At 45.6% G+C, this 14,464-nt stretch overlaps 1 protein-coding gene across 1 annotated transcript in view; it reads right to left on the bottom strand.

Annotated features, from left to right (window-relative positions):
* Nucleotides 1-14,464, bottom strand: part of PAPPA (pappalysin 1) — a 169,100-nt gene that overhangs the window by 25,138 nt on the left and 129,498 nt on the right. The window contains exons 14-17 of the mRNA XM_065737615.1: nucleotides 12,804-12,972; nucleotides 6,902-7,085; nucleotides 3,933-4,143; nucleotides 3,168-3,339 (exon numbers count right to left, since the gene is read on the bottom strand). Coding sequence (XP_065593687.1) covers nucleotides 3,168-3,339; nucleotides 3,933-4,143; nucleotides 6,902-7,085; nucleotides 12,804-12,972 — 736 coding nt within the window. The remainder of the gene's footprint in view (nucleotides 1-3,167; nucleotides 3,340-3,932; nucleotides 4,144-6,901; nucleotides 7,086-12,803; nucleotides 12,973-14,464) is intronic.

Below are 14,464 nucleotides of genomic sequence, written 5' to 3' on the forward strand. Positions count from 1 at the left end.
GCCAGATCTGGGGGCAAGGAAAGAGTTTTCTGATGGACAATAAATAAAAGGAAGGCTGCACTGCACACAAAAGCACACACACGCCTCCTCTATGCAATGTTATGTCTTTACAAGGTCTTTGCAAGGTCTCTACATTAAAACGGATTCACTCCAGCTGCAAAAAAGGTGCATTCACCCCATCTGCCCTCTCTCCTCTTGCTGAGAGGTTCGTGTTGACTGCAGACAACCTTTTCCCTCTTCCATTTTCTAACTAGTTGCATCATATTTGTCTCGAGAAAGAAAGAATCCCCCATGGCCATCTGAAGGAGGAAGGGAAGCGGGACACGGGAGGGATGCTTAGCAGGGCAGAACGTGCTCTTTAGAGCTTGGCTGCTTTGAATGACAGCGAGTGAAAAGGCTGAGACAGACATGCACAGAGGCAGGTGTAAAGGAGAAACAAATCCTCTGGTGTGGGAATGGGCAAGGAATGGAATATGACATTTCTCTTATAGAAAAGATTCTGAAGAATGAATACCAAAGTCCAGGGAGAAATATCATGCCCTTTAGAAACAACAGAGGAATGCGCATGGCAATCTTTTGTCAGATCTATCCACGTGGCATTGGGAATTTCTGCACAAGCTGTTCTGCAGGAGCCGTGAGCATAACTGCCACAGGGCAGTGGGGACATCCAACAGGAGGATGCTGGGGCTGGGCTCCAAGCCTCCCACAGTGCAAGAACCAGACGGGATCGCTGCTTCTCCTTGCATTGTTGCCTTCAGTCTATTCACCCTGCTCTTGGAGATAGGGCTGGATATCTTTGGGGATGCTTTAGTGTGCTGTCTATACTGGGATCCCAGTTCCCCCAGGGATGCTGAACTTGCCTTTGGAGCTTTTCCCCATGTCCCATGCCCCTCATTGCATAGAGATCTGCACAAGTCCCCTGTACAGATGTGAGAAGTTGCACTACATTTAGTGTTGGTCTTGTGTTTGATATCCTAATGCTTTTTTGCTCAGCTTTGTTTTTGAAAACAGTGTTTAGTGAGATGCAAACTGGTCTCACTGGCAGACAACTGCATGGGAGCTGCCTTCCCTTCTCTAGGCATCTGGCCACTGCCAGACGTAATAAGAAAATCTTATGAAAGCATAACAGAGCAGATGGACTCAGGATGTGATTGAGTTTGGTGACTCTCACCTAAGGGTCAGTTCTGCAGAGTGCAATTAATTTAGATCTGACCACTTGCATGATTCGTGCAACGTTCAGAAACAGAAGAGCCTTGCTCTGGGTGCCCGGGGAGGTACCTGCCTAAATGACCACTACGCTCCTGGTGATTAGGAGATGCCATCTGTAGAGCTGAGTAATGGCCTTTCGGCATGGTGACGAATTCAGGAAGCGATGGCTAAGTGATAATTGAGCACAATGTGCTGTTTTAGCAAGTGTGTCGCACTTCCGTGGCAGTCGGCATGCCAGGGTTCAACTGTGATTTCTAAAGGTGAGCCATGAAACCTGATTTATGTTCCTAGAGTTGGCTGTGCTCTGGGGTACTATTGTGTAGCTTCTGCAGTGTGCTCAGAGATCCCAGGATATCCATTGCTATAGTAACATCCTGTCCATCATTCCCTGACCTGCAAAATCTCTTGTGAAAATCCCTGCTGGGTTTCTTGCTTGGATGCAGTGTGCATTATCACCTTATATAGCTGAGAGAGACTTAGTGGGGTTTAATCCTTAAATAATTAACACCTCTCAAGTGGTTCTGGCTTGTGCCAGGAGTCCTCCCTCTTCTTCTGTTGTCTGTTTTCTGGGATATCTGGAAATACCCGTCTCTGCAAATCCCTTTCTTAAGATGTTATCTGCTTCTTTGCTCAAGGTGCTTTTGCATCTAAACAGTCACTACCGTCTTCCTTACACTGAACAGAGATGTAGCTGTATCTCTCACTTTCCACAGCTCATTTGTTGATGTAACCCTGACCCCAAGCCCTGCCTCTCTTCACGTCTAGCTCCTTCCAAAGCAGCCATAAGGCCCTCATGCCATTTGTTAGTGCCCTGGTGCAGTCACTCTAAGCAAGCAGAGATGCACAGAGGTACTGTATCCCAGAGCTTCCCATCCAAGCTGTAACCACCTGTGCATTTCCTATGTCTCAAAAATTCACAGCAGCCAAACCAAACTTCTTTAGGACACTCTTTTAACCCTAGGCTCTGCCTTTTATCCCCATGAAGTGGACAGGACAACTTTTGCAGGGAACAAGTGCAGTTTTCCAGCCTCAGGAACCTGTTTCTTGTGTAGCTGTGGGTTTTAACATTTGGAGCAGGTATCAGAGTTGTGTTTTGGCTCATGACAGGGCTGATCCCTTTTTCATACATCCTCGTGAGTGATGTTATGAAGCTTTTGTCAGAGCACTGTGCTCCCTGCAGTGCCTACAGGAACAGCAGCTTCTACATCCCCACTTCAGCTTCCTCAGCATATGAAGTGGCAGCAGCACTTCTGGGAGCAGTTACTTATCTCACAACTATAATTGAAATGCTTAGTTTTCCTCACCAGAGTTAAACATGATATTAAAGGCCAGACCTTCTTTATCGGTGAATGCAGTTCCTAGGAAATCAAAGGCAACATGCTGATTTATGCCAAATGAGGATCTGACCCTGACAACTAATGACACCTTGCAGCCAAAAAACCCCACAAAAGTTTAGACAGTTCACCTGAACAGTGGTAATTCCTATAAATCATCATATGACATATACATAATGATATCAGGAAAGAGAACTAGATTGAAAAGCAAAGTAAAACAGAATGATCAAACAGGATAATCGTACTCACTCATTACTACTTCTTTCCTCTTGTATTAATGTAATACCAGAAATCATATTTGATTATGCCTACCTACATCATAGAGCCACTAGAGCAGATTTTCCAACCGATTACTTGTCCAGCGAGTCATTCATTACTACTCCTCCACAGTTAACAGTTTAATAAATACCATTACTACAGTCTTAAAAATATTTCCAGGCTCTTTAAAGTAGCTCCCTTCTTCTACTTTAATTGTGTATTTTCCTCCTCTATCTGTCTGCCTCTGGTCTCAAATGACCTCAAGGGAGGCTTGGCACTCAGTCCCTCCAAGATCAGAATCCTTAGGGACCACATGATAAAAACTCACTTGTACAGTCTAAGAGGGTGAGGGTAAGAGGGACTCACCGGCTGACTGTCATCATCTTCACACTTGATCCTGCACTCACTGTTGAACTGGAAGCCGTTGGAGCACTGGTAGAGCCCATGGAACTTGGAAGGAGGAGGGTCACACGTGACAGGCACGCAAGCACCGGGCAGCCACGTGCCATCCTGGGTGCACTGAATCTTAAAGGCCCGCCTTCCCGTACAGAAAAAAAATAAAATAAGACCATTTAGTAAGCAGCTGAGTCAGCTAAAAGCCTTTAGAGCCTCTGAGTTCTGCTAGCAGGTGCAGAGGATGACCGTGCTTGAGCTTTTAACATTTGGGGAACAAGTTGTGATCTGAATCATGAGGTCTCTGAGTGAAAATAAGGATCATTTGCAAAGCCAACATTCAGCCAATCAGCCCGAACTGCTCTTCTGGCCTTGAACATATCTCCCAAAAAACTCCTTCTGGGCTGTGGTTGGTTTGAGCTGGGTTTGTGCCGAGTCAGAAGGACACGACAGCACAACTCTTTCCCACTGAGTTTCAAAGGGGACTCCCCAGTCTGCACATCAAAGAGTATCTCTAAGGTAAGGTCTGTTTTTGAGGATGGCAAAGATTTGCAGAGAAGCCCAATGGAGTTAGGTGCCAAACGCTCCCTTGAGAGTGCACAGCTCTCTTCACAAAGGAAGTGCTCAGTGGTGCTCCCTACAGCACCCTGCTAGAAATAACTCATCCCTTTTCCAAACTATTTTTGACCTATGGCTTTCTGAACCATGCTGACTGTGTGGCATTACTATTTTACGTACTTCCTTGCTTTTCTGGAGGATCCAGGGACATGGTAACCTGGTTTGCATTTGTACTTGCAAAATGAGCCCACTTTGTGCTTGTCTTCTAGGCAACGAGTTGTCTGAAGATCTGCATTAGGGACAATGGAGGGTGCTCGACACATCAGTTCACACAGAGCCTCTGGAAAGGACCACAGCCCATCCTCCATGCAGGTCAAGTTGCTGTTGTTCCCTGAGAAGGACAGAAAGCAAAGTTAACAACGATCAGCAGGAGTGTTTTTATTTCCCAAATGTCGTTATACCCATAATGTATCGACTGCCACCTCAGCTGGCTTGGCACATTCAACTGTCCTATGCATCTTCTCTTTCTGCATGACACTTTTAAATCATTAAGGATTCTGTTTTCAGGAGACAATAAGTGCACAGTGTTTATTTCAGGAAATACTATAGCATAGGTGAAGCCTCACTGGCTTTGTATCCTTCTGTATTTCTCTTCCTCATTTTGTTCTCTGAACGAAAGCTTGCATCATACATCAGCTCCCTCCTCTCCAAAGCCACAGAGATATCCACATGAAGGCAGCATTCAGTGCCATTTCATTCTTCTTCTGCGTTCTACCTGTTCCCTGAATCAGCTCTTTTTGTTTCAATTTTGAGCCTTTTGGAGTAGCATCTGTTTGTTAGCATTACAGCCACTGCTCCAACACACTCAGGAGCCATTCTCAGCTGAGGACTCTCGGTCCTTGGGGACAACTGTGATAAATATGATTCATAATACTCATTAAGAGACTTGTTTTCCTTAGGAAGCTTTCCTAGCCAGCACCTCACAGGTGAAAGGTATGATAGATCTCTTTTCCTCTGCTGTGACCGACTTGACTTCAGAAGGTTAAGCTAAGAGTAGCTTTGTCTCAGAGCACTTTACATTCTTTGTTATTCTCTATGTTTAAAAGGAATAAGCTTTTCCTAAGAAACAAAACACAGCTATGAGCCACTAACCCTTCAAAAATCCCTAATACTCTATTGAAATCCTTGAGCATTGCTGCAGGAACTCTTCTCAACCCACAAGGCATATTTTCAGCAGTCAGCCAGTTTTGGCGTTATCCAAAATAATACTGACAAACTGCGAACCCCAGAGCAATGCCTCCTCTTTGAGAGGAAAGGAAGAGAGCCTGGGCACGATGCTGGAATTCAAAGAAGAAAACAAAAGGCTCTGGAGGGCTCAGGAAGTTATGTGGAGGAGCCCTCCTGCCCTTTCCACAAAGATAAGAGACGTTTCATTAAATCAGCCCTGGCGTTCTCGCTCCCCTCCCCAGCTGCAGATGATTGCAGAGGTATTTTGAACAGAAGAGAGCTCTTTTCTGGAGCACCAGCATGCTCCTCTGCTCTGACTCATGCAGCAGCTCTGCAGACCAGTCATGGTGATATCATACTACCACTGCAATGTGATAAGCTGTGACATTAGCGACGGTGGCTGTCATGACGTCAGTGATTGAATTAGGCATGAGTCATTTGAACGCCATTCTCCAGAAGTGTAGTGGCAGTATCTATTAGTCATCACTGATGGCTGTACACCAAGTGGTGCCATTAACTTACAACTCACAGAGTGTCTGGACAAAAGAGAAGTGATGCTAAAAACCACAAGGGCACTCCCTGACCCAGGGTGGGCTATGGGTCCTGCAGCTACCCCTACCAGAGACACCAACTCTTGTTGGTCATAACTTCTACTCCCGGATGCTCAGCATGAAAACATGGCAGTTGGATGCCCGAGGTAATTTTACATTCCTCCAAGTTGATTAACTTCAGTTCAATTAATGGAAGGTTTCTGTGCTCAGGGCAGGGGGGTTGGAATTAGATAATCTTTAAGGTCTCTTCCAACCCAAACCACTGTACGATTCTATGATTCCAGGAATATTGTTTTCACACTCTCCCTCAAAAAAACTCCTAGAATTTTCAGTGAAAAAAACACTCCTTGTTGCAAACGATACTCTGAAGATGTGAATGGAAAACAGGAATTCTTTGATAAGTCTCCCCCTTGAGCCTTAACTTTCACTGTGAGTTGGCTTCTTGCGGTTACCTTCCCAAGTCTGAATTAAAAGAATTGAGTAATTTGGTTATGTATAAAGAAATCAATAAACATATCATTTCCCTGAAACAGGGACTACTTCACATGCCTCTTCTGGAATGTGCAGTGAATCCTAGCAGAGGAGGTGACACCGTGTGTACAAAAAGAGCTTACACAGCAATTGTACCTGAGTCAACAACAGCAGTTAAGATTACTTTAGTGCAAGGTGACATGTTTATTGGGCTATAATGTTCCTTCAAATTAGCAATGATAAATTTTCTTGTTTCTTCAGAACCAGATCAGAAAGGTGAACTGACAGTGAGCCAAAGAGAGGATGGTGCTAAGCAGGATGGGGATGCTACCAACAAAGCAGGGAAGGCAGAGGAGAAGAAGAGAGAATGCAGCAGAGAATGTTATTTTTAAGAATGAGAACTTGAAGAGATTCTCAAACATGAAGAGAAAGCTCAGAAGCAGAGCAAGATGAGTGAGCAAAAAGAGAGAGCTGGATCAGGAAAAGCAATGATGGGGGACTGTGCCACTGGGACGTGGAATTTTTCAGTCTTCTCCCTCCTTTCCAAGCATGTGGAGGAGGCATAGAAGGGAGACAGGCACAGAAAAAAGCAAAGGCATGGGAAAAGACGAGAGTTCAATTTGATTGATCCCCATGACTTTTCTGTGTTTTGGTTGTATGGAAGTAATATTTAGCGCCGCTCCTGCCCGGCCAGCCGTGATCAAGCAAAGGTCAAAGGAAGGTAATAGAGAGATGCAAAAGAACTTAGCTTCTAATATAAATAAACTTTCCCTAGACTCTCATAATTCTTCATACTTAAAATATCATAAAGAATTCTAAAAAACAGCGAAAGTAACATAGATTACTGGCAGCAGCCTGTGCTAGCTGGGAAGCTGTTCCCAGCTTGATACCCTCTGTTACCTTTCAGAAGAGCAGGAGGTCGGCACGTGAAGGAGCACTTCTTGCCAAAGGTGGTCCCCTCACTGCAGTTGAACGTGGCTGGGTAGACGTGGTATTGGTCTGGTACACCGCAGTCCACGGGCTCGCAGGTCACCTGCTTGTTCCACTTCCCATCCGTGCAGGTCATGGTGATGCTGGACTCCGTCTGGGAGAAGACACATGACTACAGCCATCACAACCAGCAAAGGAGAGATCAAAGCTGTATAAAGCCTAGTAACAACCATTGATTTTGTGTCTCACGAGTAGAGCAAAAATAAGTCACTAGAGTGCCTTGGGGCAGCAGGGCCATGCACACTTGACAGATAGACTCTTCCTGCAGGATTCTGCAATGGACAGACCCAAGGGCATCTTGCCCACACATCTACTTGGCACGTGGTCCAGAAACTCTCAACAAGAAAGGTCGAACAGAGTTAAGTGTCTGTTCTCTGACTTCCCTAAAACAACTGTACTGTCAACACCTACACCAAACATACACTTTTATGGATTTGAGCAATAATTGAACAACACAACAGACCCAAATCCTGAAAACAGAATAAACAACGCATCCGTCTTCTAATAAAGGTCTATCTAATCAAGGAAAACGATCACAGATTAGAGGTGATGACTTTGAAAGCTTGACTCTTCCCTCCATACCAGAAAAAAGAGAGAGACAGGAGAAAGAGAAATGTGAGAAACAAAAACACAAGATAGTGTGGAAGGGGAAGATACCAGTGAGGAATGTGACCAAGCCGTATGGCAGCTCTCCTTTGTCCCTGCGGAATATTTTACTCAGGCTGGTACGTTTGCAGGAGATTTGCACCGCCAGCCATTGATCTGGCATTATAAAAGGAAGGGAAATTTTTCTAGCACACATCAAAGAGACCTGGATTCTCTTTTTGCAAAAACACCCTAATGGTTTCAGCAGAAGTTCAGACCTGTCTCTCTTTGATATATGGTTGCATTCAGAATGGAAAAAGCAGTCCCAGAGCTGAGAAACTGGACACTTCCCAAGTGGGCACAAAACCCCTTTTCTAGACCATGCAGTTTATTTAAACAGGGAGCACTGCTGATAGAAAAAAAATGTCTTTTCTACACATTTAGAGTAGCACATTTGGGGATACACGGAACGCTCAGGTGAAATGACACTCTGTGTTCTCATTCCAGTCATTTTGCTCCCCAGTGGCTCTTAATTCTTTATTGTCCAGTGGATTGTTTGCACTATTAAATATATATATATTCTGTAGCTAGATGATGACTTGAAGATGCCTGTGCTTTCAGGAGGTTGCTGTGTAAATCTGATCTCCACAGGAGAAGGGATGACAGCATATTCCCATGTCTTCATTATGCACGTGCACAGCAGCAGCATCACCACACTTGTGCTCCAAGCTGGGCAGCTCTAGGACACAGCAAAGCCTGTACCCCCTTAGCACATGATATTATCAAGTAATGCTCCAGCACGGTGACTGCAGGGCACCTGAACAGCAGGAGGCTAAAACATAAACCCAAACATAAAGGAAAAGACATGGATTTGGGACTGTGTTCTGCTGGATGCTAGCTCCACGCTGAGCACAGGGAAGCTCTATCAATGAGGGAGCTTCAACTCCAAGAATTCACTGCTTAGTCTTGGTGTGATCTAGTTTGAGAATAAAAGATTGCCCCTTCTAGCTGATACCTGCTGTTAAAACACAGTGTGGTGCCCAGGGAGTTTCTCCAGTGACAGAACTACACATCAGATGCTGCTCTGCAGAACACCAAATAAAGAGTTCCAATTGCAGAATATAATACAAAAACAGAAACAGATGCAATATCTGTGCACAACAGTCACACCTTACAAAAAATGAGCAAGAATGTTTTGCCCAAGCTAGCACTCGTGAGGGCATGGTCTTAGTTAGCTGAAGGCTGCAGGACACAGTCTGGTGGAAATGCAGCACCCCTGGGGCCACTCTTCCTTGGAAGTGATCCCCTCGTACAGCTACACCTCACTGTGCTTTCTTTCTGCCTTCTAGAACTTGATGTGACAAAAGATCGGTCTTCTTCACGTTTCCAACTCTGGCTTTTTCTCCACAGTACTTTCCCAACAAAACCACTAACCAGTCTGGAAGAGTCATCTCCTTGCAGACCCATATGCCTTTTCCTCTTCTTGGCACACTCGCAGGGCCATTCCTATGCAGAAAAGCCCATGTGGGTAGGACCCGTACTTCTCATCTTCTTCCAGCAATTTATTCCACGCTATGTACGATGGAAGCTGAGGTTTTCAAGGTCAGACGTAATAATGAAATATTTCGGGGCACGTCTATCACTAAGCAGCACAAGTCCAAGGGATGGGAGGGCACGCATTGTAGCAGAACATAACAGAGTCCGCTTCCCACCACGCAGCCGGCTAACGGCTCTGAGTGAAAGTGCAAGAGGACAACGCTACCGCAGAAAACACTGCAGATGGCACCCGCTGGCTTCGAGCTTCTCCTTCCCAACATGCCACCTGAGGGAGGGATCACTGCAGCACCCTGTGCAGGACCTCAGAAGGAAGCACCTCGGGCTATTTGTGCACGGCACAGCCCAAGCGCTGCTGCCTTCGGATCCAGCTCTGGGTCTTTGTGGCAGCATCTGCTCCTGCCTTTGCAGATCTCCCACCTGACGCCTGAGTGGGCATGTGCCTGTTTCGCCTGTCTGCTCTGACAAGGTCACCCGTCGCGCAGCAGTCCACGTGAAGCACTTGGTTTTCTCATCTGGTTTATTAGCTGTCACTTTGGGCACTTTGTGCTGCTTTGACTGGCATCGCAGCAACTGCTTCCCTTCATGCCCTGCCTTCCAAAAGAGGCTTAGGCAAGGAAAGGAGGCAGGAGAGGAGGAGAAAAGAAGGAAAAAAAAAAGGATACAGAGTGAAATACAGTGGAGAGGATGCGAATTTAAACAAATCTGGTGTCAGAAAGATTTGTTTCTTGGGACTTTTAAGAGCTTGGGAGAATTCGTGTCTCCTTCCTGCTGCCCGAGATCCCAGCTGGCTCCTTCTTCAAGCAATGCTTCACGTGTGAAGTTTCCTCTCCTTAAAAATGAACAGCTGTGCCCTCCCCTCTAAGTATTCTTCCACTTCTGCCCACTACTGTGCCTCTAATTGAACCCACATGAGCCGTGCTTTCTTTTCCTGGCATGATTGATGATGCCTTTGCACAACATTAGGGAGCTGCTGGGTTTTAAATAACACCTCTTGACCAGAGCAGCAGTGGTGGTAGCTTCAAGGAGAGATGACAACAAGGAACTGAATGAGCAGGGCTTTCAGTGAAGGACAAGGGGGAGGAAGGCAGTGAAAGACAAAGGGGGAAGCGGGAGGGAGAAGAAGAAAGAGCGATGGAGTTGTCAGGGGGGTGGGAGGACATGGGGGAAAATGAAAACATCCCGGGATCTTCTTTGTGAAAAAGATACGTGATGGCTTTGCCTCCATCAGTATGCAAGCTCGTTTTTTTGTTGTTGTTGAAATCCTTCAGTGAAGATGAGAGAGAGCCTAAGAGAAAGAAAACAGCTCGGGTTTTGTTTTGTTTTAACAACAGCAAATGGTTTCTGCTGCACACAGCGCTGATGTTTTCAGGGTTTGGTGATTTTATGGAGTTTTACAGGGTTTGGGAACAGGAACTTCTCAGAGAGCAAAGATGAATGAAGTTTTTTCCCTAAGACTTATTAAAATGGTGGCTTCAAGAAGACACAGGCCAGAAAGTGCAGGAACTGTTAGGATGATTTTCAAAAAACCTTTAGATGTGAAAGACTGATCTGAAATGTGACTTGTGCCCTTCCATCTCTGAGGTGCTTTTGAAAACTTTGCCTTTAATTCTCTGTTCATCCTTTTATTTATTTATTTTGCTCCTGCTTTTCAGTGAAATACGGAAGAGGAATGTGGTTCAGATGCTAAACCAGAGTGTCCTCACTCGTATGTCAGTCAACATCAGCATATAGCAGTCGTGGGCCACCGATGTTTGGACTGTTCTATGAGAAACTGCACCTCTCCTCAGTCTCTTTCCTACCCAAGAAAGAAGTATCAGCATGTGTAAAACTCCTTTCCCTCCTCCTCCTTGTGCACCCCTCCACACTGTCAGTGAGGTATCGTCCCTCCAATCAGTCAACCAAGACACACACCCAACTGAATGACAACAGTGAAAGAAACAACAGCTTTATGGAAAAGCATGAAGTCCCTTTGGGCAGAGATAACACGCCACACATCCTATCTCATCTCTAAATGCTTGTGATCAGAAGAACCAAGTTCTTCAGCTGAGATAGATTTGTGGAAGGAGTACCATGCAATTCAATACAACACAATCCGAGGAGTCCAAACCACAGATTCCGAAGTTGCTCTGATAGTTCATTTCTTACATGCACGTTCCAGGAATTCTGGCTTAAAGCACCTTACACGAAGAAATAAAACAAGATGATAGGGAAAGAAACTGTGTTCCTATTCAACAGATCTCTGAAGCACGTGTATTAACTTCCAAAGCATGTGCTGATAGTGCTCTGCTGCTCAGGGACATCTCTGAGATGCTTCACTCCATCCCTGTGCAGCACAGAGCAAACAGATCCATAGGCCTCTCAGATTGTATCAGTGGAAAAAAGACACAAGCTCAATAGTAGAGCAGAGTCAGAGGAACTATGTTGTAATAAGCAGTGAATCACATTAGCTAAGGGTGCTAAAAGCCTCCACTCCTGTCATATGAATCTGATCAAGGCTCCAAAACCAAACTTCTCAGAGCAAAACCATATACAGTTGGCTGAGCCTCCCCAAAAGGTACATTCTGCATTTAAATAACGCAGCGCTGGTGAAACATGTTTAGGCTGTTTTGTTTGGTTTTGGATTCCTGTGTGCTCAGTGTACAGATCCCTTCCAACTATTTCCTGGTTCAGCCATTCAGGCTCGTTTGAGAACTTGTTTTCTGTTCTGTAAAATTGCTCAGCTGGAGCTGGGGTTCTGGTGCTGATGCCAATTAGGATGGAAGAGGCCCAGCTCGCAGGGTCCTGTATTTGTTTTGTAATTGAGTTGAAAGGGCTGACTCATTCCCCTCCACTCTGTTTCCCCTCTCTGGGAGCTCGTGAAGAACACGATAGTTCGCAAATACAGACGTGCTGCCGAGAGCAGCTGCTTGCCCCCAGCCCCAGATGTGCACACTGTCCCCACAACAGGCTAGAAGGTGCCAATGGAGGCCACCACCACCCCATCACGACAGGACCTGGCACTGCTAGAGAAAAAAAGCACACATTGGGGTGCCTCCAGCACTCCCCTCTGTTCCAATGCACATTTTTCCTGCCTCCTCATATAATGTATATGTGCATGTTCCCAATACTTAAAGGAATTGGCAGTTCTCCTGAATGCCCCATGCTCTGCATCGGGCCATGCTGCATTTGTGAGATTGGATTACTTCAGAAGATGGCAAATGCAGCCCAAACCACTGGGGTGAGTTTTCAATGCTTTGGTTGGAAGCAAAAAAATTCAGATGCTTCCCACCCCTCAATACACATTTCAGAGTGGTAGGAAGCAGGTGGACTGAAATGCTGCAAAGGAGTTAAGGCACTGTTAGCCCCAGCACTAGGAACAAAATGAAAAAGTGATAAAAAACAAACACCCCACTCCCCAGAAAACAACCCAAGAAACTGTTTGGTTGAGTAGAGCCAGTGAGATCAGCGGAGGCCCATGCACACATTTAAACATTTTGAGCCGAAAATCTCTAAAACTGGGCAACATCTGAGATTTTGCTCACTGTCAGTACCTCTTCACACAGTCAGATGGCCCCTGCTCGGAGAAAAACTATTTGGATAAGGTCCTGTCCCAAAGCTGAGCTGAGATTTTGGGTTATTTCTCAACTCCTCCACACCCATTTGCGGCTCACACAAAAGCAGCAGAACAAACCTGGCTCTTGCTGAGATCGTCATCTCTCTGGACTTGCAGAATGTAGCCCGTCCTGCAGCTCACGTTGCACTGGGCTCCGTTGTACCACCCACCCCCAGTGCAGTTCAGCAGTGCGTTGTCTATCTCCAGCTTCTGGCAGTCAGTGGCTTCGCAGGAGTAATGGATACAGCTGTGGGGAGACAAGAAGTGGCATTTGCATTCGGTTCCTTTAGTTCATTCCAAAAAAAGCGAGCTTGTCTGACTGACAAACTCATCGTGTGCCAGGACTGCACGCCGGACCCATTCAGTAAAGTGCTCCTGACCAACGAGCACACCCTTCAGCTCTGTCTTCTGAGGGACCGGGGCAGTGGGAATGGTGATGACAAGGAGAGCAAATTACGGGTCTTGTGGCAAAAGGGAAGGCTCTGCCAAGTCTGCAGAATGACTTTCTGTTCTGCAGCATTCACAGAGTGAATCAACGCAAACAGCAGCACCACAGCCTTCCTGCTGCTGTACCAACATGCATCTGCACATCCCATGTGAGCAATCTCTCTCCGAGAGCAGTGCTTGTGCCCTGAGTTAGAGCCTCTGCTGAATTCAGGAGTGCCTGATACTGCTAGTGATAAGTGTGCATGGGTGTGCGTGTGAGGAAGGGTTTCTCTTATCTCTGCAAAACTCGATAGCAATCAACACATTCATTTTATTCCACTTCACGGGGAACACCAAATATCAGTTGTGTAGCTGTGTTGATAAGCTCTTATCAAGCTCAGCAGCATGCTGTCATTTCAGATCTCTCCGGTTGCTGTCCTGCCATCCATAAAATGTTTCCCCAGATGGAAACTCACCACCTTCCCTGCAGTGGATTATTCTAACATTCAGCATATCGTGTAAAAAGAGCAGTTTGTTTTATCCTTGTAAACACGGAGGTGTACAGCAGCCATCGAATTTTTTACCATTTCTGATGACCTGAGGCAAACATTTTAGCATATCACCAAATGGAGTGTGGGGACAGACCCTCAGCTCCAGGGCAATTCAAGTGTTGAGAATCCTAAAGCACATGCAAAGATATCCCGTTGGATTAGTGACAAAGTTTCTGGGGTTAAAGATTCCTACAAAGCAATTTAAATACAGCTCAATTCTGAGGAGGGAAAATCTTGACATAATTCACCAGCTTTAATGGGTGAAGAACCCCAAACACCAGAAGTTACAGAAGGAAGTAATGCATCAACACACATATTTTGAAACTGATTACAAGTGAGATGTCCCTATCTCATAGAGAAAAGGTTCAGAGCCACCAAAAAGCCATCCACCTCACTAAGCACAGGACTTAGCACGTCCATGACATTTTGCTGTGTTCAAAGCATTGTGCAGACATTGCCTAATTGATTTTCACGACACCCTTGTGAGACACCTGGGCTGGTGTTGTTATGCCCACATTAGCAACGGAGAAGCATATTTGCACGTGTCTCTGCTGAGCTCTGTGTCAGGTGAAATGACAGTATTAATTACTGCCAGAACTCAATAACAATAGAACTCAATAAATACAACAGAACTCAATAAACAATTTCTACATTCAAACAGATCTTATTTTCTCATCCTGCACAAAATATTGCTGTTGATGGGAATGGGGAAGAACAATTCTGCCTCTACACTAGCCAACTTGGGGCACTCATACACAAAAC

Source organism: Cyrtonyx montezumae, unplaced genomic scaffold, assembly GCF_038088225.1.
Source record: "Cyrtonyx montezumae isolate F1298 unplaced genomic scaffold, pur_monq_1.0 scaffold_20, whole genome shotgun sequence".
NCBI lineage: Eukaryota > Metazoa > Chordata > Aves > Galliformes > Odontophoridae > Cyrtonyx > Cyrtonyx montezumae.